The sequence below is a fragment of the Channa argus genome, chromosome 3 (genome assembly GCF_033026475.1).
Source record: "Channa argus isolate prfri chromosome 3, Channa argus male v1.0, whole genome shotgun sequence".
NCBI lineage: Eukaryota > Metazoa > Chordata > Actinopteri > Anabantiformes > Channidae > Channa > Channa argus.
The window spans coordinates 14,808,983-14,835,362 of NC_090199.1; the positions used below are offsets into that span (position 1 = coordinate 14,808,983).

The 26,380-nt window shown below is 38.8% G+C and overlaps 1 protein-coding gene across 13 annotated transcripts in view; it reads right to left on the minus strand.

Moving 5' to 3' along the window:
- Window positions 1-17: 17 nt before the first annotated feature.
- apbb2b (amyloid beta (A4) precursor protein-binding, family B, member 2b) overlaps window positions 18-26,380 on the minus strand; it is a 48,262-nt gene continuing 21,899 nt past the window's right edge. For 5 of the 13 annotated variants that reach the window (XM_067496923.1, XM_067496920.1, XM_067496924.1 and 2 more), the window contains 15 exons: window positions 24,799-25,859; window positions 18,041-18,285; window positions 17,470-17,601; window positions 16,775-16,846; window positions 15,146-15,196; window positions 14,024-14,109; window positions 13,566-13,626; window positions 11,207-11,353; window positions 10,508-10,635; window positions 6,977-7,091; window positions 5,860-5,947; window positions 4,322-4,405; window positions 4,078-4,193; window positions 2,995-3,174; window positions 18-1,638 (listed from right to left, as the gene is read on the minus strand). In XM_067496923.1, coding sequence (XP_067353024.1) covers window positions 1,468-1,638; window positions 2,995-3,174; window positions 4,078-4,193; window positions 4,322-4,405; window positions 5,860-5,947; window positions 6,977-7,091; window positions 10,508-10,635; window positions 11,207-11,353; window positions 13,566-13,626; window positions 14,024-14,109; window positions 15,146-15,196; window positions 16,775-16,846; window positions 17,470-17,601; window positions 18,041-18,285; window positions 24,799-25,843 — 2,721 coding nt within the window. In that variant the 5' untranslated portion in view covers window positions 25,844-25,859 and the 3' untranslated portion in view covers window positions 18-1,467. Of the gene's footprint in view, window positions 1,639-2,994; window positions 3,175-4,077; window positions 4,194-4,321; window positions 4,406-5,859; window positions 5,948-6,976; window positions 7,092-7,830; window positions 8,051-9,165; window positions 9,234-9,276; window positions 9,432-10,507; window positions 10,636-11,206; window positions 11,354-13,565; window positions 13,627-14,023; window positions 14,110-15,145; window positions 15,197-16,774; window positions 16,847-17,469; window positions 17,602-18,040; window positions 18,286-21,016; window positions 23,229-24,798; window positions 25,860-26,380 lie in introns of those variants that run through there. The other 8 variants (XM_067496926.1, XM_067496927.1, XM_067496925.1 and 5 more) reach the window with 8 other exon arrangements.

The following is a 26,380-nucleotide window of genomic DNA, read 5'->3' on the forward strand; positions in this document are numbered from 1 at the left end:
GAAGTAAGTAATTGAGATTTGTTGAAAAAAAAAAAAAAACACACAAAAAAAGACCAAAAGTAAGTGATCTTGTGGCACTAATAAAAAACAGAGGTTGAGTAAGTAGCAGGTGATAAAGAAAAACAGAGAAGGCGCATTCAAGGGAACAGAACCCTAGAGACAGACAAACAGCAGCCCAGGAAAGTCCTGATACTATGAGTCTCTCTGTTGGCTTTCCTCTGTCAAGACTGGAGAGAAAATTGCTTTCTCCTTTTCACTTCCACACAGTTGCTTGTTCAATTCATTGCAACCATACCCATGTATAAAAACACATTCCTCAGGTCTTCTTTATTTTCCTCCAGGCTTTCTCATGTCAGCAATCCCCTTTTATTAGTGGACATAAAGTCTGTGGACTGAGGTGGGATTTAAAGTCAAATTTCCTCCAGCATGTGTATCAAAGAGCAGCAAGACCCTTGTGCTGTTTTCTCAGAAACAGGCGAGCAGAGGAGCGAGACGTGGCCCTGTTTATCCCTGCATCTCTTCCTCCATTATGGCTATTTTCTGTCATCTTCCAGGGATAACACAAGAGAAAACAAGATGTAAACAGAAACCAAAGATGTTTCAGGTGAAAGGTCACCACTCGTTTAGTCCCTCCAGCTAATTCTTGCACAGTTGACGAGAAACAAAGAAGACAGGACAATCATTGTGGCTTCTTAATTCTTACCCCTTCAGTCTCTGAAAGCAGTGACAGCAGTAGCAGCAGCATAGTGATATAGTCTAGAATTATACACATTGATATAAAAAGTTCATGCAGGATCAGTTGAACGGGTTAGTGTGTGTAGACTTGCAGCCAAATCTCTTTAGTCTATAGCAGCTCCTTTGTTTCTTACACAAATAAAAGATATGGAAATCTGACACAGTGGCTTTCATGATTCCTTCAATTCATTTGCTTACTTTTAGTCTACTGGGCAAATTGAGACAAAGGGACAGAGGTGAGGACTAACGTGACAACCAGGTGAACAACAGGGGGTGTGGCCAGGTGTGAAAAGGTCATGCTGGTAGCACAGGCACAGGCACAAAAAGACTAAGAGCATGGAGAGATGACCAGTGTGGGCAGCAATGAGCTCTTTCATCACACGCGCTGTGCTTTCAAGAGCACTTCCTGTTTCATTGTTTGCTCCTTCTTCTAACGCCTCTGTGATGAGGGGGATGAAAGCTACTGCTATGTACACCAACACCTTTATGATTATGAAGGTGTTCTCATGGTCGTTCCTTCTGGGTTTGGGATGAAGAATCTTTTAATCATCTCAGTTATTTTGAGGATGCACACTTTAATTGCGAAGGAATTGTGACAGGGTTTCCAAAACCCTGGGGCTTTGCTTTGTTTCCATGGCTACTGGGGTCTGTAGTAGTGGGTTTTGGAAAAGATGCGACTAGTTGCCATGGTGACTGGGGTTTGTGATAGAGGTCGCTAGTGCTTCTTTATTGTTACTGTGGCAACTCAGTCACGGGTCTCTTCTGTTTGAGGGTATCAATGAGAGACAGGACACCTCGCTTCACGCTGGTCGAGACCCGACGGGAAACTGAGTCACCAGGGGGTGATGAGCCACAGGCCTTCTGGGAGGGAGGTCGAGCCACCAAACATTTGTGGTACCGCAGCTGTAAAGGAGGGAGGAAAGGGGAGAGAGACATCCTGTAAATAATAGAGAGTTACAGCTGCTGAGTAAACGACTGTGGAGGTGGAGGTGTAAGAGTGAGAGTGAGAGTGAGTCTGTGTGTGTGAGTGTGTGTGAGAGAGAGAGAGACAGAGAGAGAAAGAGTGGACTGGTGAAGGTTGCTGGCTCTGATCAATAGTAATGACTGATGATTCTTGTCACCATCAATCAGTTTTAGTGTGTGTATGTGTGTGCGTATATATATCCAAAGCTCCGATGTGTGATCAATAACCCAGCAGTCAACTAATCCGGTGACTCACACACAGCAGAGGAGGAGGAAGGTAAGTAACCTCAACTAATGGGCTGCATTAAAGCAGAAACACCATAGAGGACATTCTGAGTCGTGATTATAGACATTTTATAGGTAAAATACAATATGGGTAAGGGTTTCATAGGTTACTAATTTGATGTAGACGTGTCCTCTTTGAAGACCTTTCCTGAAAAGCAGTAAACAATGTGACACAATCTCAAAAAGGAATACTATAAAAATCTATAAAAGCGTAAGTCACAAAGGCATCCTCTGGTAGAGAAAACTGATGCTGAACACACTATATTTTAACTTTAGGTGGCGTCACTTGATTTGAATGCATGTTTTACACCAATGGCACTTTGACAAAGGGTCCCATTTCAACCTGAATGGGGATATGGATTGGGCAATAAAACACCTATCTGCCAAGACTGAAAAACTAAAATCAGACTAAGGTACATATGAGAACATTAACTATCAGGAGAGAAAGCTCTGCAAGTATATGCCTATGAGAATTTGAATTGATTTAAAATTAAATTTAATAAAGTACTTCTTTCTTTATTACGTTACTTTTATTTTTTTCATTAAAACATTAACTCAACAACTTCCTTAGATAATAATGTGTATGGATTACCTAGATATCTGTGGTGATTTTCAAGTCATCCAGGCCATAATTATCTCAAAAGTGCTACTGAGTGGCAACTGGACTTGCTTGAGGTTTCTTCAAAATGTTATGTCATTTGTCCAAAAGGCTCATAATAACTGAAACCTGAAAAACCAAGTATTATATAGTATAGTAGAAGTATTTTGGCTGAGCTGCAAAATGTCTTTAGAAACCTCAAGCAAGTCCAGCTGTCACTGAGTAGCACCTTTGGCTAGCATACACGAACTTAACCCATTTACAAACCCGTGCTTTCTATTGCCCCTACAGTCTAGAGACCCAGGTGACTTCATACAAATTTCAACTTGAATTCAAGTACCACATAATTTCAAATCTGAACATTTCTGTGAGTTTTTGTGCGGTGCTGTCTGTGTTGTTTCTCAGTCACTCACCATACAAGCAGCCTGAACAGCCTCAGACACACTTCCAGCATTGGGATCACACCAGAAGACATGACAGTCAAAACGATGGCCGCCAGCATCCATGATGAAGGCAAACGTGTGCACATCACGCCCTACGCCCATGAAAGACAGAAACCGCACCCGACACTCCACAAGTACTTCTCCTTCGTCCTGGTCAGAAACATCAGTGTGAGAGATTAATTTCAATGCCAGACATGTAGAGTACATAACTGTATGTGTGTAATTCACTTTTATTTGTAATTAGTTTAGTTAATCCTCTTTCTGAAGCATGAGACATATTTACTGTTTCACTGTTGAGAGAAAACTTTGGTCCAGCAGTTACAGGCATTCAAATGCTGTAATTACACACATTGATACAGAGGAGAAACCCACTAAAACTGCAGCCTGCTAATGATCAGCTTCACTGGATCTGCTGGAATTTAAGTGTCTTTATGTTAATGCTGAAATCTGTAACTTGTATAAATGAGAAAAGCAGTACTGTCATGTCTTTTGCATGGCTAAACAATGTTGAGATTTAGCAGTTTATCTAAATGAAGTTGCTCCAGTTTAGCTCAGTTACTTTGGGAAGCTACTTCTTCAATGTCTATACCATTTGCCCAATGGTCCACCATTTTTGTAGTAGTGCAAAAACAACAAAACATTTAGTTATGGCCTCAATGCTCAGTCCAGTTTTTCTAGTCACATCTGACCTTTTTGTCGTGGTCGTTTGCAATGTGTATCCAGCTTTGCAGTGAATTTGCACAGAATTTTAACTGCATATATGAAGGAAGAACAAATTTGGCTTGGATACATCATTACAAATGTGCAACAAATTTAAAACTTCATTTTTTCCATCAATGCTGTTGCTCTCGTGTCTTGATTTACAGCATCATAACCTCCCAATAACAAGCAAAACCTATTAGATTGTTACTACAGGTCTTTTGTTTCATCTCATTTCATTTTTCTAACGTTAACATTTGTTTAAAACAAAACAATATGAAGCATATTCGGGCAAATAAGGGGAAGAAGTTCTAAAAATGCATAAACAAAGTTAACAGGAGTTGAGTGTCTGACCTTTTCCTTGCTGATGGTGACAGTTGCATCGGCCACATTTAGAGCTACGGGAGTCCATTCCTCTTTGTTGGAACAACCAATTAGGCTGTCTATAGCTCCATTCAGTATGTCCATACCTGGAGCAGGTTAAAAAAAAAAGACAACACAAAAAACACAGTCAAACACTTAATATCAGTCCACATGCCCCAATATTTGTTACACTGTTCATAAATACTGTGTATGTATGTTTGCATGTCAAACAGACCTATTGGTCTGGCCACAGGCATCATCCCAAGGTAGAGCACCTGAAAATTCTGAACCAGCTCTGTCTTTGGTGTGGGGAACTCTGCTGGGGAGAAGCCAAACACTCATTTAACAGGTAAGAAGAATAACCTCATAAGAATAAACAAACATTTTCTACAAGTGAAAACCTCCAACTAAACTGCCTTATATCCAGCACTGCCTTGCTGTCATCTATCTATCTATCGATCTATCAAATGTCACAGCATAACCTCATTACTTATACTGGGGTGAAAAATTCCAAAACAGCAACTGGCTAAATAAATATAATAAGTTTGTTTAGCTCATTCGATTTCCCGAAACACAACTCCGAAAGGAAGTTTATGTAAGAGATATTCATTAATTCTGCTTTCAAAAGTGAAAAAGTTCATTCATGTCTATTTGCTAATTACTGAGTGTTTCAGAAATTGTTCTAAACAACACTGGACTACATACAGACATTATCACACTGCATATCTTTTTTCTCTGTAGAAAGTGAATGGCTGTTTTTTATTATAAGCAGAGACAGACTCTGCAGCTGTTTGATTTGATGAGCTGTCAGCAGTGAGCTGGACTCATGTCAGTATTCCTGGCTGTTGCTGCATCTTGTCCAATCAATCACAAGTGCAGCACAGCCAATATTTTTTTCCCCTCAGACAGAGTGACAGAGAGATGACTGTTGAGAAAATGGTGAGTGATGACAGAAATTGCTTTATGTTAGCATGTTTATTACTAAATGATAGAACCAGTCTGAGTTGAAAACATGAATCCAATTTTTTTAGACAGCTTTTAATTAGATACATTTGATAAGATATATGGGGTTAAGCATCATAAATGCTGCTCTCCTGTACAGTCTATTGAAATTAAAAGACAGATACTGCTATTAACATCCCATGGCTGTTTACTCTTTTAAATTTTATCAATTTTTATCTATTTTATCTTAAGAAGAAATTAGCAAGTCCCCCTGCATCCCCTTTGTAAATGTGACAATATGAAGTTTACAGGTTTCATGCCATTACTCTGATAGACAGTTGGCAGTAATAATGCACAACAAAGTGTAGCGATGTGCCAAACATGGAGAAGACAACAACTTGAAGCTAATGAATATTTAAACAATGCAGCATTTAAACTATTCCAAAATCAGCTTTGTACAGGTTTATGAAAATAGAATTGCATTCAACATATCTGTCAAGATTCAAAGATACACTCATTCCATTTAATAAACATTTTAACATCATAAGGCACGTTTTAAACTTGATGAAAGTGATTGATACAAATCTTTTAAAATAGGTCAATTGGTTTTAGTTGCTCCGAAATTATCACTTAAACTGTTATGTTCGTTTTTTAACTGCTGATGATTTTTGGGAATTAACAAGTGACATTTTTATAATTTTTTTTAAAACACAGAAATCAAAATCATCCAGCATGCGACAGAGCTGCTAACCCTCATGGGTCTGTGGATGTGTGTCACTTTCTGCATTCACTCTCACACACAGAGTAGATTACTTCCTGTATGAAGCCTACCTTGTAAAGGGAGATCTAGCCCTGCCTGCATCCTGTTGTGGAGAGACCCTCCTGCCATCGCTTTGGCATTCTTTCGCTCTGTCATTATCTAGAGGTGAGACAGATAGAGAGGGGGGTGGGGGAGAAGCAAAAGCAGATGCAGAAGTATGAGAAATGGCAAGTAAAAATACAGCAGAATGAGACACATGGGGGTTGAAGACAAAGACACAAATGTGTGAAATGGGTGATGGGTGGGAAAAAAAGTTGAAAAGACTCAACACGAAAGAGCTCAGGAAGACCTTGAGCAGCTTCACCTCTGATACTGTCGTGCTGTCTACCCATTTCACTTGGTGAGCACAGTCACACAGGTCACCCTCCAAGGCAGAATAAAAGCTTTTCCCAACACAAAACCAGTCTAACGTAAACAGGCAATCACTCAGGCAGAAATAAAAAAGAAAAAACAAACAAGTTATATCAGAAAGCTGATCACTATAAATCTGCATTTAGCAATGCCTGCTGTGACCAATGCTTATTTTTTTCTTTTTCTGAGTAGGCTGACTTGAGGGGTAATTAGTATTACTTTATTATTACTATTATTATTATTATTAGTATTAGCATTAAGAATATGGAAAAGAATAAACAAGTCTTTCTATACCATGGTATTGTATTAGGAAAATTAAAGTCTATCAATTCCCAGCGAGTTCAGTTAATAAAGCAGATCAATAAAAAACCTGGTTTTAATAGTGTTCTTCTAACCCCATTCGCATTACATCAGTAAGAATCTCAGAATGGAATCCAGGGGCAGAGAAAGCTCTCTGGTAACTGTGTCTAAAATTTTGATGATTTTAAGCGTGTTTTTCGAACTGCTGTTAGCCAGATATTGAAGAAGGAAATATTTAATTACAAAATAATGAATAAAAAAACAAAAACTGAAGCATTCCTGGGGTAGGGCATTTAATGTGTGTATAATATTATTTATGAAGCACTGGTAAAGACTGAGTGTGCTTGTCAAATTTGCAATTCATTTAGACGTCTTCCTCTTCTGTTGAATATGGGGGAAATGTAATTTCAACAAGCCTATTTGCGAAATTCAAACCTAGCCTCATGTGTAACCCCTCCTCCAGTCTGAATCACTCACCCGGGAGCAGATCTCATGCAGGCTGGTGGCGATAGCTTTGGCTGGCGTGTCACAGCGAAACACATGACATTTCAGAATCCTGGTGTTTTTATCTCTCGCCACATATGCAAAGTCCCTGGGAAAGAGCAAAACACTGGGTTAATGAAGACATACAAACAGGAAAAAATGCCAGGGGGATGAAGATTAAAGGATGAGTTTTAGTATAAAATAGAGATGTTATGTGTAACCGTTTGCGACAGTCAACTCTTGGCGATAGATGAAAGATCAGTCCCTCTAGAATTTCATAACTTTAGGATTGTTGTGGCGTAAAATGCCTGATTTTGTGACAGCTTTTGTAAAAAACAAAAAACAAATTATGATGCATGCTGAAATGTTTTACTTTTTAAGTTGCAAAGTTGTGCAGAATTCATGAGGGATTGGTTAAAATAACTGTTGGGATAGCAACATTGTGAATCTCTGGAGGGACTAAAAGATTAACTGGAGCTCGAAACAATTTGGCTTTACTAAATAGAAACAAAATGACAAGAAGAAGCAAAAGAGATACTGTGAAGAAACACTGCGAAGGGTAATTATGGCTGCATCAAATTAAACCAGAACATTATACATGTTGACTTATGTAAGTAATTCAGAAATGCGCATAAAAACAATCTTAACTTCTCCCTCCCTGTGTTCTCCAGTATGCTTTCAATTGGGAACACAGGCCTAAGGGTTTCCAAGAGTTCTGAGCCCAGCCCTTAGGGGAGAGCCACTTTGAAAAAGAGAAAATGAAAACACAGAGGAAATTAAACAATAAAGAATTGGAGAGAGGATGGAGAGATACTAATTTGGGGGATGAAAGGGTGGAATGTGTTTACCTCTCTCTGTGTCCAAGGAAGCAAGGAAGAAGATGTAGACAGTTAGTAAATGAAAAGAAAAAAAGAATCCATCGTACTAACCCCCAACTGTGAGTTAAGAGGTAAAACTGACAGACAGACTCACACAATAATCTTCTCTTACATGTTAATTTCCTTCCAACCAACAGAAGGGAATGCCAAAAGTGTAGTGGAGTTAAAAATGTAAATGTGTGTTGAAGGGCTGTACAGGTAGAAAACAACCCAGCAGGTAATTTCTAGGCATATTTACCTTTAGGTAGATTATTAAAAGCTGAGTGAAACAGAAATATATGGAAAATACCAGGTCAGAGAAATGTTCTGGTTGGGCACAGTTATCTTTAATTGGTTGCTGATGGTTTGTGTGTGTTAAAAGAAATAGGCCAGCAGTTTCTAAAAGCCACAAGAGAAAAGAGAAATAACAGTTGAGGGGGCCTGGAAGTAAACTGCGAAAATATACTTGATAAAGATGAAAGAGACAAGACAAGAGCAGAATAAAAACCCCAGATGAGGAGGGAAGATAAAAGTCAGAAGAGAAGGGAGAAAGAGTGATGGTAAAAGGGAGTGATATCTCATTTTGAATGTAATCGTATCATCATACGGACACCCCTGAAATGTCAAGGTTGCTATGGGAATCTGTAATCTCTATGGTCATAATGACTTTCGTGGCACAAAGGGGGAGGGGAGGCACTTGGGTACAATTCCTACACAGCCACAACCACTCAACTCTTTTGCACAGGTGCAGCATATCTATAAAAGTTTATGAGTGTCCATGACAGAGGAAGAAAGCGAGAAAGAGAATCCTTACTATAACCAGGTACCTAGTTCCATGGCATTAAAATCTGGCAGCTACCTCGTCCCTTAAAAATAAACATCCACCAACCAATATTTAAATTAAGTGTAAATTTATAATACGCAAAGATGTACTAGCACTGACTGCATAAAACTTCTTGTTTTTGTTTTTTTTATAGTTACAAACATAATTTAAGTATTGAAAACTAATTGCAAAGTGAATTTTAGGCACACATTTGCCCGAATGAAGAAAAATATTTTACATCTTGCTTTGGTCATGAATCACTGCACATTTCATTGCTTCAAGCTTCTCTACATAAAAACAAATACTTTTCCTTGTCAAACCTTGGAATTCATATTAGCACTACCACACTATCTCATTATGTATTTGTAATCAGCACGTCCACCTACCGACAATCAATCCACCATTTGCAAAACCACACACTGATTTTTACACTCCACCTGAATGTCTATAAAACTGTGCACACTTCTTACTGGCTTTAGGAATTTAAGACACACACTACTTACTCAGCAACATTCCCTCCAGACCAAGGCCTCATTACTCTTATCTCTGGTTTCTCCTATTTTTCTTGCTACTTTAAAAAAAAAAAAAAAAAAAGCACAAGTAAATATACTTACACTGGTCTTTAACTCTATTTAGGCTGGTAATCCTGTGTCTGGAGCGTATTTAGATACTCACACTATCTATTCCTTGTTATTCAGCATGCATGCACACACTCCTCAACCTGCCGCTCGACACCCAGTGCACACTAAACATACCTTCCCCTCTGCTAGCTTCATCACCCACTCTCTCTCTCCTGCCAAACGACCCCCCCCCTCCATCTAAGCACCTCCTTACCCTTCTCCCTGCTGCAGCTGAGGCATTCCCACTGCTCTCACTCTTACTATATGAAGATAGCACAAATAAAGCTTAAGTATTCAGAAACATATTTGCGTTATCTAGAGTCATCTTAAGTTATAGATATACTGAAATAAAAACCTTAGCATTTATGTGCTGTGTGTGCTTGTGTTAAGGGGAAAAAAATAATCCCAGTGGCAAACTAATTATGCAGCTCTGCATATGCCATTAGCTTTTAGCTTTCCTACATGTCCTTAGTGTGCATGTGTGTTTACAAGTATATGTGCAAGCATGTGCCAGCTCGAATTAGACAGTAGCTATCATCACTCCAGTCCACATAACCCAGCTGTGCCTGATAACCTATATCCAGTTCCTTCTACTGCATTCCGTAGTGATGTGCAGCACACTCTACTGTTCAGCCAGCAGCACTGCCACTTTAATCATCATATGACCACGTATACTCCATTTATGTTGAGGAATATTAAACGTAGAAGCTGTTTATCAATACCTCAATCAACTACTGTGTGTGCATGAGCCTGCTGTGCTAAACTGAAGTGAAATCAGGGAACTGAAATTAGGTGGGATTTGTGGACAAAGAGAATAAAGGCTGTTCTCTCTCTCCCATCTGCACCTTTGTGTTGATGTATTAATCTTTTATTAGCACCTCTTCATCATCAATCATGAACTCCTTTCTTCTGTCTGTTACCACAACACCCACCCTCCCTGGAAACTTTGCTGAGTGTGTGTATGAGGTGCAGCATGGCCTTTGAGTCATCTATAAAATAACTATTTTAATTACAGGAGCTTAAATGTCCAAGAAGTCCTGTCATATTGGATTCTTTCAGAATATACACTACACTACACACATTTTAGAAGTAATTCAGAGCACATTGTGTGTTTTGACAAAAATCAAAGTATGACACCTTATACACTCATAATTAATGATGAAGACATGCAAAAGAGGATTAATCAACTTTCAAGAAAATAAACATGGTTAGCACGATGACTAACCTCCCATTATCCCGGCCAACACCCCAGACCCGGATACTTGCAATTGGCTGAGAGTGAAGAACACTGCGATCCATGGGGTCAACCAAGTTCAACATATTTTTCTCCAGTACCAGGTACATGTCCTTCCCCTAAAAAGACACAAACATGCAATCCTTATTTCCCGCAGTTCCATATACATCCAAAATTTCCCTTGTAAAGGTCATGTGCTTCACTTCACTCCTCTAGGTTTATTTGCCCATGAGTATATACAGTATTTAAATGTGTGTGTGTGTGTGTGTGTGTGTGTGTGTGTGTGTGTGTGTGTGTGTGTGTGTGTGTGTGTGTGTTTTAAAGGCCCCTACATAAATTATCAATCACTAAAAAGAGGGGGTTGACGATGAAAGGTTACTGAAAGAGGGATGAGAATCTCCCTCTATCTCTCTCTGTGTTCTGTCAGTTCACATTAAACTGAAACACCACAGAGAGAAGAAAAGAGTTCTTTCCATTTCTCTGCTTTCTTCTCTCGATTCCCCCCTTTACCCCTCCATTTTTTCCACATACACTTCAGACTGTGTAGTAGTTTCTTTGCTCTGCCTTCACCCTTTGCCCTTCACCATCTTGTTAAATTCGAAAACGTGCTCCAGTACTCTAAATCTTTTATTTTACGCTAAAAATCAAAACAAATACACACAAACAGCATGGCTACCTGCACTAACTCACCTCTCCCCAGATGCCAACAGTGTCTCGGATGTCATTCTTACAGTAGGACAGCTGTCTGATGCAGTTGTTAACGGCAACACTGCTCTTTCCAGGAGCCAAATCCTCCTCAGCCATCTCCACCCACCCCAGAGAGCGTACTGCAAAACACTAAAAGATCAAAAGACACACCAAGTGAAATACTGCACATCATTCACATGTAAGAGTTTTGAATTCTTTTTTTTTACTACTTTTAATTGCAATGTAAAACCAAACTCTGCAGATTGGTGAATAGATGCAGAAGAACAAGGATGTTTCTAAGTACAAAGAGAAGAATGTGAGAGACCAATCTGTCTTTATTCGTGCATTTTCAAATGTTCATTCAGAAAGTAATCTGCAGACATTCATGACAAAGGTTAGAGAGGGAAAGACAGAGACAGTAAACTATGTCATGCTATCACTATGACACTAAACAGTCACTTCACTTCACGCTTGTTTTGGAAATATCTGATAGGGCCTGTTTCCAATTATCATATTAAAAAGATAACATATACACTTCGTCTTGAGTGAATAGAATCAGAACAAAGTGAAGTTAAAAATAATTGTGTTGCCACTTCTGCCAGAAAGATCATTTCTGAACAGCAAACTGCTTTATGCAGCAAAACATAGCATATTGTATATGGATGTGTTCTGCTGTGCTGCCAATGCAGAGTAGGGCTGACAAATGTGAGGCTCACACAGACAATATGTGCAGGAATACTGCACACACCTTGGAATGCCAACATGCATATACACAGTCAGACACTGCCTACTCTATTGAAAGGTGTATTACTGATCCACACCAGTAGATGGAAGCAATTACATGCCATACAAAATAGATGGAATTTTAGCATACAGTTATATTTTCTGCAGGCCATAATAACATAGAACCGAAATATTGTCAGCTGGGTCAGACACAGCAAATAGCCTAAAAGTGTGTGAACATGGTAAGTTTTCTAGACTTTGATAGATAAGAATTGTTGTTGAGTGAGGTTTTGTTTGTATTTAAATCCCTCACTTGGTGGAAAGAGACCTTTCCAATCTTGATACTCCAGCTGATGTCATTAATGTGTGTCAGAGTGTGCTACCAGACCAGATGCCCTGTCTACAAGCCTGTGTTTGTGTCTGGTATTCATCATAATGTCACTGTTGCTAAGGATTGTGAATTTCTGCCAGACAAACAGAGAGAAACAGACAGTAGACGGCCAAATCAGCACCATGTCATCAAGCTGTGTTTTGCCTTTAAACTCTAATCTGCAGTGCTTGAAATCTAGAGAGCCAACACACACACACTCACACACACACACATCTTAAAATGTATTTGAGCCTTCAATCTTATGAGGTTTGAGAGAAAGTAAAATAACTCTGTATAAGGCCAGGATAAATAATTCAGTTTAATTAGTTGGATTCTAAATTGAATTTATATCTAAGGCTGAGATTTGCTGGTAATCGTTTCAGCTGAATGGGCATGTTATTCCACTGAGTAATGTTTTATTGAGTCCAACTCCAGGATTAATAGCTTAAATGGCTCATATGAATCTTGGAGTTAGAGGTGTAAAGGGTCTTCTAATGAATGCACCAACGTGCTATATACTTTGCTATATGTGCCTATACTCCGAACGATACATTTGTCTCACCACTAGGGGGCAGTATTGTTTAGATTCCCTTCAGAGGGGGCCCTGGACACTATGATCAACAATTATACTTTTGATGAACAAACAGGCTGAGGACATTTATAAAGTGTTTAGAAGTAGGATCCAAGGACAGTGTGTACAAGTGTACAAGTCTGCAATACGTAACTAATTAGTCTAAAAGTAAGGCATAATAATAATAATAATAATAATAATAATAATAATAATAATAATAATATAATAATCTAAAACAAGCTGCCAAATCATTGGCGTTTTTGGTAAAATCTTGACACGCCCATTCCAAGCTGATGAGATTCATAACGCCTGTAAAAATGAGCAGTGACAGATTCTACCACAAGCCTGAAAATCCTGCATGAAACTCCTCATATAATTACTTTAACAGTCTCCACAGAACAGAACAATCCACGGTCATAGCAATCTCTCTTGGTATGTAAGTGTGTAACGTTTCCTGACAGCCCACAATTGGAAACAAATTCTCCTATTACTAAATGCAAAGCCTATGGCAGACAAGACAAAATATTAAGACCTTGGTAAAAAAAAAAAACACACAAACAAAAAAAAAATGTAAAGCATTTTGGACTGAACTGAACTCACTGCTTTTCAAGTGTTTTTAGGGCCTTCGGATACTATGAAACTTGCAATATACTATGAATTAAATATTAAATGTGAAAGTTGAGAAAACTATGCCTCACTTTTGCTTCTGGGTCACTGTTTACACTGTTTGACTCCTCTTCTTCAACTGCTGGACGGTTCCTGAAACAAAAGAAGGTTATAGATTTTGAAAAGTCGAAGATTAGGAGTGTGTCATTAATAAAATTCTGATCATTAGTGGATTTATTAACAAGGGTTCTGTCCTGTGTGTGAATTTACCAAAGCTACAGGCAGTAATTACTCTAACAGAGAACATAGTCATTTCCTGAGTAAAAGGACTAACATCCTGTTTTGTCCAACCTCATTTAACTCTAACACTAAGAACTCTAAGCAAAAGAAAAAACATTTATCTTTTTCTAGTTTGTTGAGATTATTGGTGTGTGTGTGTGTGTGTGTGTGTGTGTGTGTGTGTGTGTGTGTGTGTGTGTGTGTGTGTGTGTGTGTGTGTGTGTGTGTGTGTGTGTGTGTGTGTGTGTGTGTGTACACATGTATCTAATACCTGAGCTTGAGTGATGCATAACGAAGCGTAGCACCTTCAAACTCCTTCAGACTGGGGTCAGGGTTTACGGTGGCTGCCTGCAGGTCCTGATGCACACAGGTGACATCATCAGAGTATAAAATGGGAACAAATTAACCCATGCACCTTTGGCCAAAGGGCTTTCATACGTGTCCCTTGCAACACTGTCTGTCTCTTGGTTTAACAATAATTCATTCACTCGTGTAAGTTTCCAATATCGTTTGAACTAAAAACAAAACTTTCCTAACTTTCCTAATTTGTCATTATACATAGAAGGTGTAAACTGCGAAATTGCGTCAGATGATGCGCTGCAATAGCATAATGTTTGCTTTCATTAGGCTTTTCCTGTAAGTTTACCTTTCTGACAGGATAGGATGTTTAATAGTCATCAGTGTGTTGAAGCTAAAAGCTTTTACTGGTGCAACAAACACTGTAGTCTTTTTATTATAAAATTGTGTGCTCCATCATGCTATAGATTTGAAACTTGCAAAAGACCTGCATGCTTTTAGTGGTAATACAGGTGTTTTTGTTTCAAGTTGAGGTAGCAGTCCAGAACTCTTTCCATTACTGAATCATACCCAGGGCATCTTAAAACAAAAATCACATCAGTTCCCTATAGGGTTATAGGGCATGTGGCAGACAGGCTAAAAGACACAACCTTGTCACAACCCAAATCTAAATATTATGACCCCAAATAGTAAATGCCAGTATGCATCAAAGTGTGGTTGCTGAATGTGGAAATGGCGTTCATATATTATGTGTAATGGAGCATGCTGCGTCAAGGAAAAGAAGTTGACATGTTGTGTGTACACACACTTCTGTGTGTTAACACATTCAGACCTGTGCCAGCAGACAGAAAGATGAAAAGATTTTAGCAACATACTGTAAGTAAAAAAGAAACAACCTGTTTAGTTTATTTCTGCAGCTGAGTAAAACAAGTTGTGACATACAAGGCATGACAAAATGCTGTGGTTGGTGCAGTTACAGTACATCGATGTTGAAGCATCAGCCACACATGCTTTTACACAAACAGCGAATTTCTTGCACATTGAGTGAAGTTAGGCCAAGAACGAGACTCAGTGACACTGAGTGCATAATACTTGCCTTCCACATCTCACTATCAATTTTTCCGCCAAAATCGCTCCACACCTGTTTCTACATTCAGCATTAAACACACACACACAGACACACACACAAAATGGTGGGTCAAGGATTGGGGGTGAAGGGTGGGAGTGACGGAAGAAAGACAGAACACAGCTGTTAGCCAACTAGTTCACTACATAATGAGTGTCTGTAGCAATAAGGAGCAATCCAGCAAGAAGAAGTCACATATGAAATGCTGCCAATCAAAACGGTTTTCCAAGATGTACCTTGCTCTTATTGAACATCCAACTCACTACTGAGAATCACACAATTATTGATTAGTAGAACAGAGACAGAACACAGCCATTGCTTAATTTGAAAGTGACATTTGGTATGTTGTTTTGGCATGGATCTGACTTTCCACAACAAAATATATTTACATGTTAAGTCAGCAAAGAAATCAGAATGCACAATCATGTGAGGCTGCCAATTGTCTTTGATAAAATGAGAACGTGTCACTGTCTAAATTATGTATGGCTGCATTTTAAATTATACAAGTGAACTTGTATCATATACAGTAATACAGTGCATTCAGAAAATATTCACTTTTTTCTAGTTAAATCGTTAATCTACACTCAATGCCCCATAATGACAAAATGAAAACTGAATTTTAGTAGATTTATTTAAAAAAAAAAATTATAAAATATCACATGTACATAAGTATTCACACCCTTTGCTCAGTACTTTGTTGAAGCACCTTTGACAACAATTATAGCCTTTTCTGCCATTCTTCTTTACAAATCCTCTCTGGCTCATTCAGGCTGGAAAGTGAGAGTCGGTAGACAGCCATTTCCAGGTCTCTAAGGAGTTCAATAGGGTTGTAGTCAGGACTCTGGCTGGGCAAATCCAGAACATTCACAGAGTTGTCTCTAATTCACTCCTGTGTTGTATTGGCTTTGTACTTAGAATTTTTGTCGTGTTGGAAGGTGAACCTTCGGCACAGTTTTTAAAGTTTGCACAGGATATCTGTGTACATTACTGCATCCAACTCTCAATCCTGACCAGATTCCCAGTTCCTGCTGCTGAAAAACCTGTGATGTGAGGACTTCCACAGAGTGGTGTTTGCCTTTCCAAATCATGTCCAATTTATTTAATTTACCACAGGTGGATTCCAGTCATGGTGTAGAAGCTTCTCAGCAACCAAAAAGGGAAATGGGAGGCACCTGAGGTAAGTTATTGTTGCAAAAGTGTTCTGAATGCATGTGCATGTGATATTTCATTTTTTTTTCCCTTTTTCATTCATTTAATGAATGAAACATTTCTAAAATTCTGTTTTCACTTTATTACTTATGGGGTACTGAGTGTAGATTAATCAGAAAAGAAATTCAAAATAAATTTGAATGACTGTAGTAACATATATCATAACATAAAAAAAAAGTGAAAAAAGTTAAGAGGGTCTGAATATATTTGCAATGCACTGTATACACACATACAGATGATGTAGGCATCCTTTTCTCACACACACACACACACACACACACACACACACACACACACACACACAAAAAACATCAAGCACAACTCAAAGCTACAGATTAAAAGAACTACAAGAGTGACAGGTAAGAAGTATGTGGAAAGGTGGTGCCCCACCTTGTCCTCATCTTCGTGATGCTGTGTGCGACAGTCTTGGTCTGGCATCCCCTGCAACGATGTAGAACGAGGCTAAGGAGAAAAAGAGGGGGACGCAGATGAATAAATGAAGGATTAAAAATAACAAAAATCTGCACAGTGAGCATTTACTGTACATGTACCTCTACCCCTATTTGTCTGTATGCCATTTTTTGTCGCGTAACCGGTCTAGTACTAGTACCCGAGCAGTCGGCAGGTCAGTTGCTCCAAATCTATGTGCCAGTTTGAGATTCTGGCACAACTATCAATCAACATCATTACATTGCCACTGGATCAATACTTTATTTACATCATGCTCTTCTCTATCAATTTCATGTCTTCTCCCAGTTCCCATCATCATTCTGCAAGACTGACTGATTGACTGACTCAGTGATCTTGCATTCTTGGCTGTATTGCAATAAAGACGGTCCTCTGTGTGTCTCACTCTCTTGATCTGGCCGTTTTGTTCCATTTTTGTGCAGGTTTTCCACTAACCACAGGCAGGACAAAAAACAAACAAAAAACAAAAAACAAAAAAACAAACATCGAAAAAGCAGTTTATCATCTAAAATTCTATGTGGAGCCTATAAACTCCTTTTTTTAAGTTATATTACTACATTCAGTATAGTAATACAGAGTTCTCCCCAGAGAAAAAACAGAGATTGTTGGTTACTTACAAAATAGCAGCTGTTGACAAATCCACATGTGGGCAGAGTCGGTTCGTGTGTGGAGAGAGGCTCCACTGAACTGTCGGAGGTGGTGCTGCCGGAACGAGATGATGCCCTGAAAAAGACCTCGGCCTGGCACTGCTATATGCACACACAGATGAAAGTACACAACAAACCACTTAATCCATCCAAGCATTTAATCCATTTTCATTGGTGTGAACTGTGATTGACTCCTCACAAACATTATTGCAGTGATTTGGGGATTTAGGAAATGGATCTCTTGTGTTAAGACTAATACTGACCTTTTACATTTGACACAGTTTGATTCTGAGTTTAGGAAATTAAAGCCAACTTACGTGATGACAAAATGAAAAAGTTTATAAGTCTTTATTGCAAAATGTAATTTACAATATTAGTATGAAGCAATGATGCATTGTCTTCAGAAAGTGCCTACTTGAGAATGACCACTGCAAATAAAACTGTTTGCAGATGTACAGTGAGCATAGTTAACTATTGGGTACAGCAGAAACTAATTTTGTGACCCCCTGTGCACATTTCAATTTCCTGTTCTGTCTCTTACCTCATGGTCAGGAGTAGGTGAGGGGCTGAGTGAGCCTAGGGAGTGTTCACGTGGTGTGGAGGCTGTGTGTTCACCCAGGGCTTGGGACTCTGTCTGCTCAGGGGGTGCTGAATGGGTGACGGGCCTCTCCCACTGGGTAGTGCCTGTAGGAATGTGCCAGTAGTAGATACCAGCCATGTCTGTGATCTTCTTCCATCCGGGAGGAAGGTCAGGGTCTGTCTGGAATGATGGTTCACTCCAGATATCTAGTGAAAAACACATTTGGATGGTTAACATCATCCAAAAAAAAAAAAAAAGTATTGAACAATATGAAGTAAAGAACCATGAAAATTAACAATCATACACTAATAAAAGCCATGTTTTTACATAGACAACCGAGTAAAATATTTTGAGAACTTTTATTGTATTGAAACTTGACATACACAGTCAAAACAGAACAAAAAATAAATAAATAATTACCCAGGTGAAAAAGTATTCCTAAATATACACAAAAAGACAGGCATAATCAGTTGCCTCACATTTAGCAGCTGTCAGATACAGTCTCAGTGAGAGAACCCAAAGCAGAATTGATATTCTTTGTATTTAGCAGGACTTATTCAGTGGGACAACTAAAACCTATTAGTCACTGGCCCTACTAATTATATCAGCCTCTTCTTGGAACACAACCTCAAACAAATCAGCTCTTTTATTTCCATGGGTGTGTGATTTATAAAGGCTTCTATAAGTCACTCCTTTTTGTTGTTTTTTATTAATCATTTCATACATTAAAGTAGAAACATACGATTTATATTCTCAAATAAGTGGATTAACTGCTATATAAAATAGCTATGTGTAAATACACAAAGCCAAAAAGGCCACTAAATTTGAGATCAATACTGGGATGAGAATTATTTCAGGAAGCACCAAATCTAAAGCCTGATAGTCATTGCATAATTACCATTTCTTTTTCAAGTTCATGTATAAATTGCCTTCTGCAATTGCTTCACAAAAAAAGTCAACCTGAAACTGATGCTCAACTTTTTTTCTAAACCAACATTTGGCTTCTGTACACTTCAAAGCAAATTACACAAGAATGGCACTGAAAGCATTACTGTTGCAAACTTGATATATACTAGATACGATTTAATACATTTTACTTTCTCAAAGTAAAGCTTAACTTTTCACAGTGTAAGTTGGTGACATTTCTTATGTTTACTTAGTTCAAAATTAATGATATGTACAAGTGGACTGAATAAAAAATATAAACATTATACACAAAACAAACCATAAGCGAATGCATAAGTAAATCAAATACAAAAGAAAAAGAGTAATTCTCTTTAAACTAAAAAGTTTAATACCTGCACGAAATATTATGCTGCCCTGGCCAAAAACATACTGCGAGTACCATGCACTGTAATTTGAAATACAAACTGATTCCATTAGACATTCTGGGTCAGTACATATGGATTCACACAGAATTTAGGGTTCCCTCCCTTAACAAAACACTTACTCACACAGCAGCATACTGAGCACATGGCCATTACTATATTTGACATTGATATACTGTATTTGGCAAAAATATAGCAGTTACCTTGAAAGTGCTCCCAATCACTCATGCAAGCACGTGCGCATGCACACACACACACACACACACTCAATTAAGGTGTACCTCACTGCTGTTTATTTCCCTCCTCTACTAAATGTCACATCATCTGAAGGTTGCAGTTTACTGGCAGTCATGACAGCTCCAGCATACACACATCCACGCACAATCTATTGATGGCATTTTTGTGTGTGTGAAGTTCATGTAATGGCAGATGTAGTAAAGATGACCTGAAACAGCATTAGTTTGTGTAGCAACTCATAAATGTGATGGACTGGTCAGCTGGTCCTGTACATATTTTTTTTTCTGCTGACCATGCTGATGAAACACAGCCTGTGGGCCTTTGGCCATGACAGCAGACTATATGTCATCATGACAACTTGGTCGGGCCACACTGAAATGAAGCGAGACGTGCATGTGTACACGTACACACACACACACACACAGCAAATAACTTATTAAGACTTTTGTTTATTTAATAAAGCAAGAAAAAAGTCACAGAAATATTATATATATATTAAAAAATTTATTTATTTTTTTTGGCACAAGCAGATATCCCCTAGGGCTAAGACTGTGCATTAGAGTGAGTAGCTGTGAAGCATTTCCTTCTGGGAGTTGCAGTTTTTATGGGCAAAAAATAAAATAAAAAAATAGGTCAGAGCAAATAAAATTACAACTGAAAGAGCCTGGGAATCTATGCAATAAGCAAGAGGGAGGATGATGAATGCCAGCAAATTAATTTGTGCTGAGCACTGAATGAGGATTAAAATAAAGAGAATGATAGACAAAAAAGTAAGAGAGAGACAGTAGGGGGGAACTGAAGTAGACACAGCATAAGAGCAAGCCCTGAATGGGTTATAACCTATCATGCCTTGAACTTAACAACCATGGAACTAGAATTAAAACCTTTAGTATGTTAATACTGAAGCTAAAAGTTAGCATGCCCCTATAAAGAGAATGAAAATTTGGCATACTGGATCTACGTAGCAGTTAGCCTATGAGAGCCTCAGTTAGCATGCAGCTCCATGCCAGAACAGAGTTGAGCAGAGGGGGAGGGGAGAGCAGTAAGCTTCTGAAGCAAAATACACACATATACATGTTCCGCTTGGCGGATTACGCCGCACACACACGCCAAACATATACAGACATTCACTCACTAAACACACACACACACACACACACACACAAATACAGAATGCAGAAAAGACAGATGGCTATGTCAGATATTTAAAGAACATTGCCATTACAGGGACAAACTTCATGCCTGTGTTGAAAGAGACACATATACCCATGCTTGTACACATGCACACACACATACACAAAGAGACACAAACCGCATTTTAAACTCTAACCCCACAACGAAGTTTCCAGCCGACTTCGACAGACGCACCTACCCTCATAATTTACAATCACAATGGCCAGCATATAGTCTTTCCCCAGCATCATAGTTAGCTAGCTGCCTCTCATATGGCAAAGCCCGGTACTGTAACCAAAGAGAACCTTAGACAGAAAGAGAGAAGAGAAAGGAGAGGGGGGGGGGGGGACAATGCAAGAGACAGTATGAGGAGAGAGTGAGGAGAGAGGGGGACATGGAGACACATCGAGGCAGAGCAGCAAGGAAAACATGACGCCAAAAGAGAGGCAGAGGAGAACTGGAGAGAAGAATTACAGAGGGTGACTGCTAACAAGACCTAAGAGATATTGACAAACATAGATTGACACAAAATAGGAGAGAAAGGTTGTGTAAACCCTGCATTCTCTCCATTCACTATCTCGGGCTACAATAACATCAACAGCTCAAATAAGCCTGCCTTTCCCTCCCTGTCCTAAAACAAACATGCATTCAGGAACATGGAAAAAAAAAAAAAAAACATTTGCAGGCACTCCTCCATCTAATGCACTCTGTCTCATTTCTTCCACCTTCTTTTTAGCCTCTTTTGGTTGTCCTGGCAACTCCCAGATCATCTTTCATTCTGTATGATATCCAGAGGAGGTGCAAGGAGGAGGTGTACACAGAAGAAAGAGTACGGCTGATAAAGTGAAAAAAAATGGCAAAAAAGGTGGCACTGATATAATGAGGGTAGATACGTTGTTCAATGAGAAAGAAGCAGATGAAAAGTGGTTTAACATCTGAATAACACACGGGCACAAACACTATAAATGTCATTACTGTTTGTGTTAGTTTTTCTAATGCAAGTGTTATAATGTATGCTGGTGAGACAATGCAAGTCCTCTTTAAAAAGACTTTCCCCAACACAGATCAGCGGTAACCTTATGACCACCTGTGCAATTTAATACAATCCAATACAGTGACTCTGTCATTAAGTCTAATTTAACAAGGTTATAATTCCTCTGTTTTTTGGTTAAAACGGTCAGAAAGGTGTTAGTTCTACTATCCATTTTTTTTAGGTCAAAGTGGATAGTGGATTCATACTGGAGTGCATTATAAGACGAGGTAGTTCCCATGTGTGGGCCACTCCATTCATTGTTATTAGGGTTGATTGCACTGGATTGCATTAATTTGCACAGGTGGTCATAAACTTATGCCTGATTGGTTTATGTTTCATTGGCATGTGACTATGGGGATATTTTTTGGGGTATGTTTGTGAATGCAGTGTCATACTGACCCTCTAACACACAACATCCACCAAGAAATCTGACACACCTGGGAAAACAACACCATTTAGTCAATATGTGACACAGGCAGTAGCACAACAGTATCGATGACTATTTGTTAGTTATCCATAATTCAATATGAACACTTCCAGTAGCATTTTTATCAACACTTGAGCAACCGTCAGAGGACCAAACATCACTAACTACTTTTTATTTCCATCCTTCTCTGCCGATCCACACACAAACACACGCACACACACTTAAACACTTTTCAGGAGGGAATTATCATTTAAAATTACATTTAAAGATAAGCCTGGTGGAGTTTTAACGACAGGAAAGATGACTCACAAATGGTCAAACAAAGACATCTAAGGTTCACTTACCCAGAATGAGTTGGTTTTAGATCATGGCAAAGCACAGCACCACAGTAAACCATACAAATATTGAGAATGACATGCTGCTGGTCATACTAGTTGACAAACAGAATGCAAAGATGCTCAGAGTTTTCAAATCAAAAGGGGCATAAGTCATTGAAAAGGCAGAAGTAGAGCATTCTGGGGGAAATAAAGCTGTAATATGGCACAACAGCTCGGAGCAGACTGCGAGAGATGGTTTACAGCTGTGCTCGTGCCAGAGATCGGGGCTGCTGCTTTAGACGAGATAGATGTGTTTCATATGTCTCACAACAAAGCACAAGGTGGGATTTTAAGAGCCCGAATAAATTGAAGACCCAGAGTTTTACATAATGCTGACAGAGAAAGAGAATGGCTTGAGCAGACCTTTTGCAGAGGTAGGCAACAAGCAAGTTTAAGAAAGTAAAGGCCCATTACTGAGGTGATGACTCACAGAAATTACTTAACTGTAGTTAGAAAATTCATCCTTAAGTTCTGCATTACTAATCATACTGTAATACAATTAAAACATAATATCAGAAAATTTAAAACCACAGATTCCTAGTTATGGTACAGTATCCATAATTTACACAAAATCCAAAACAATTAGTTAATTACCAGATTACTGGATTGACAAGCATCAATCACCAGTTTTTTTATTTTTACCAGCATAAATGCTAAACATTCTATTGTTTGACCATTTGTGATGATAGGCAGCTTTTCTTTGTTTTAGGTCATAGTAAAAAAAATGCCTTTACAGCAATTAAAAAATATCCTTAGTTTTTAAAAAGTTAAAGTTAAGCTTTTGACATTTTATAAAATAAATTATTATTAAATTAACTACAAAAATCAATAGTTTAAGTGAAACAATTATATTAATAATCATTAGATGTAGCTATTTTACATCTATAGAAATATAAGTAAATTGACAGATTTTTGTAGGTCAATACATATTGTTACTATTAAGAACGATCCGAAAAAGGACTTGAAATGAAATGTTTGACCAACAGAACTATTATTCAAAGACAGAAACCGAAAAACAGAAAAAGTTTTTTTCTCATTATGCTGACAGCTGCACGTATATATGAAAAGACTAAGCTATAGTACTGGTGTTCTACAGATGTCTGTTCATACTATATCATAAGTATATACATAAACATTCTCATAAAAAGAAGGATATAAGCAAGAGGTATGTGCGGTCTACATTGATAATTGTAGGGACCTAATTTATTCCTCACTTTTGAGTTTCATCTCTAGAGAAAATATTAAGGATAGAGAAAGAAAGAAATAATGTCAACTACAGAGTTTGTATTAAGTCATGACTGGCCTGAAAGCCCTATCCAAACACACCCACACACAAAGGACACATCTTAAAACAGGATGGAGCTCATCTAGCTTGCTAACCACCCATGAGGCTACAAGGGCATTTCCTGTCCAAGAAGGATTCTGGGAGATTTAATGGTGTCTAACGTGTGTGTTATTCTCTTTCACAGTGTAGGAGTTTAACTTACGCTCACATGTCGGCACACTTTATTATCCCAATTAAAGACACATTATCAGCAGATAGGACAGTAAAAAAATACATGTGACACACACAAACACACACACACGCACGAGAAAAAACACAGACACACAGAAAGAACCTAACATACTTCAAATATCAGCAAATAAGACTAGTTGTAAAGTCTACTGCAAATATACTGTCTGACCCAAAAAGTCATCAATATGTAAGAGCCTTCCATTGGATACTTCCAGTAGCTCCATTGCAGTGATTAATTTCTGAGCTGGCAACAAGTTATTCAGCCCTAACCGGTGCAATGAGTAGCTGAATACCTGAATATACTGAATGAAAAGGTTTTTCCATCAATGGATTTTTTCTTGAAAGTGTGGTTTAGGGAGCATGAGACATCATTTTCACAAAAAGAACTAGCCCATCTTTGGGATGTGCTGGAGAAGTATTTACACAGTGGTCAAACTCTAGCATCATCTATAAAAAAATCTTTGTGTAAAATCGCAGGACAGAAATGAATGTTGTGACACTGCATAACCTCATTGAAATAATGCAACAGAGAATGTGATCAAAGCTAACGAACGAGTGTGTGACTTTTGTTTGGCCAGGCAATATTGTTTATTGCAGTACATAGTACAAGTAATTGTTGTGCGTGTACCTGTCTCTTCTGGAGAGTTGCTCTCTTGGGACAGTGTGGTCCAGCTCAACTCTTCGTCACTGGGGTTCAAATTCTGGATGCGATTCAAAGCGCAGTCTGTTTTTGCACCAGTCCTTCTATCTTTTTTTGTCTCAGGAGAGGATGAAGAAGAAGAGGAGACAGAGGCCACAGAAAGCAAAGGAATATCCTCCGGGCTGGCTTGCCGTGGTGGGGAGGGAGGAGGAGGCACTGTAGAGTCCTTGCCTGATTTGTGGAGCTTGAGGTTGGAGTGGAGATCAGAGATAAGCTCCAAGCTTGGGGAGACTGTGTGGTTCTTTAAAGAAGACTCACTTTTCATCATGAGTAAAGGCTTCTTCTCATCATCCCGCTCCTCAACCACATCTTCATCGCCATCTTCCTCAATCTTCATCTTTAACATTATTTCCTTCTCAGACAGAATGCTGATATCATCACTCTCTTCTGCCTCAATGTTCAAGTCAAAGGCCAAATCTGTTGTGTTGCCATTTAGTTTAGGCTCCACAGTCGAGTTAACGCCACAGTCTCTCTCTGATTCAGTTTTCTCCTCAGGCTCTGCATCAGCGTTAGTGTCTGGTTGCAGTTTTACTTCTAACTTTATGACATCATCCTCTCGGTCATTATTGGTGAGAGTGTGACTGTCATGCTCCTCTGTTGTATTGACATTGGGGTCATCTGCTATAGCCTCTAAGCTACATGCCAGGTCCATCGGTTCAGGGCCAGTGGTGTTTTTGTTGTGGTCTTGGCCAGCTTTACGAAGCCGATTGACCCCGTTCTTGGCTAGTTTGGGATTGTTGGGGGTTGAAGACTGCGATGGTGAGGGTGACGATGCAGATGGCACAACTTCTCCAAGGCCCATGGCAGTCTGGATACTGGTAAGTGCATACTTTTTGCGACACTTTGGAGGTGTGGCAGAGCCCTGTTTGATGACCTCGCTACTAAGTAACTGATTGTGTGAGGAACGAAGGCTGAGCGAAGTAGGGGGTGTAGCAGCAGGGCCATTGCGATTGGTCACATCTACCGACATCATGTTGCCAACACGTCACCTGAAAGAGAAAAGTGGGGTATGGATTTTAAACCAGAAAGATAGAGTCTCCCATTGCTTACATAATACTGCAATTTGGATTTTAAAAACATCCGTTTAACCTAACATAGAACACATGCACTCTGTATTAGGAAATGCCATGAAAAGACCAAAACTAAGAAAGGGATCCTGCTAGCAAGTATTGCATATTAGTGGTCTTCCGTGCTATAGAGGATCCACTAAAAATGTATCATAACACAGTTGCCCCAGTTGATTTTTCACAATAATCTAGTGCCACAAATTGTTCGAGCACCAGATAAATGAATGACAACAGTCATCATCAAAAACACCATTGCACGATTATTATGGTAATGTTTGCTTAACATTAAAGTGGCTTTAAAAAAGTCACAAACCGATAAGAAAAGACAATCCTATCCAAACAAGTAATGAACACAGATTGGCTTTGGCCTCTTAATGTGTTTTGACAAAAACAAAGATTTCAACAAGTCTCTCTTTTATAGTGTCAATGTGACAAAAAAAGCA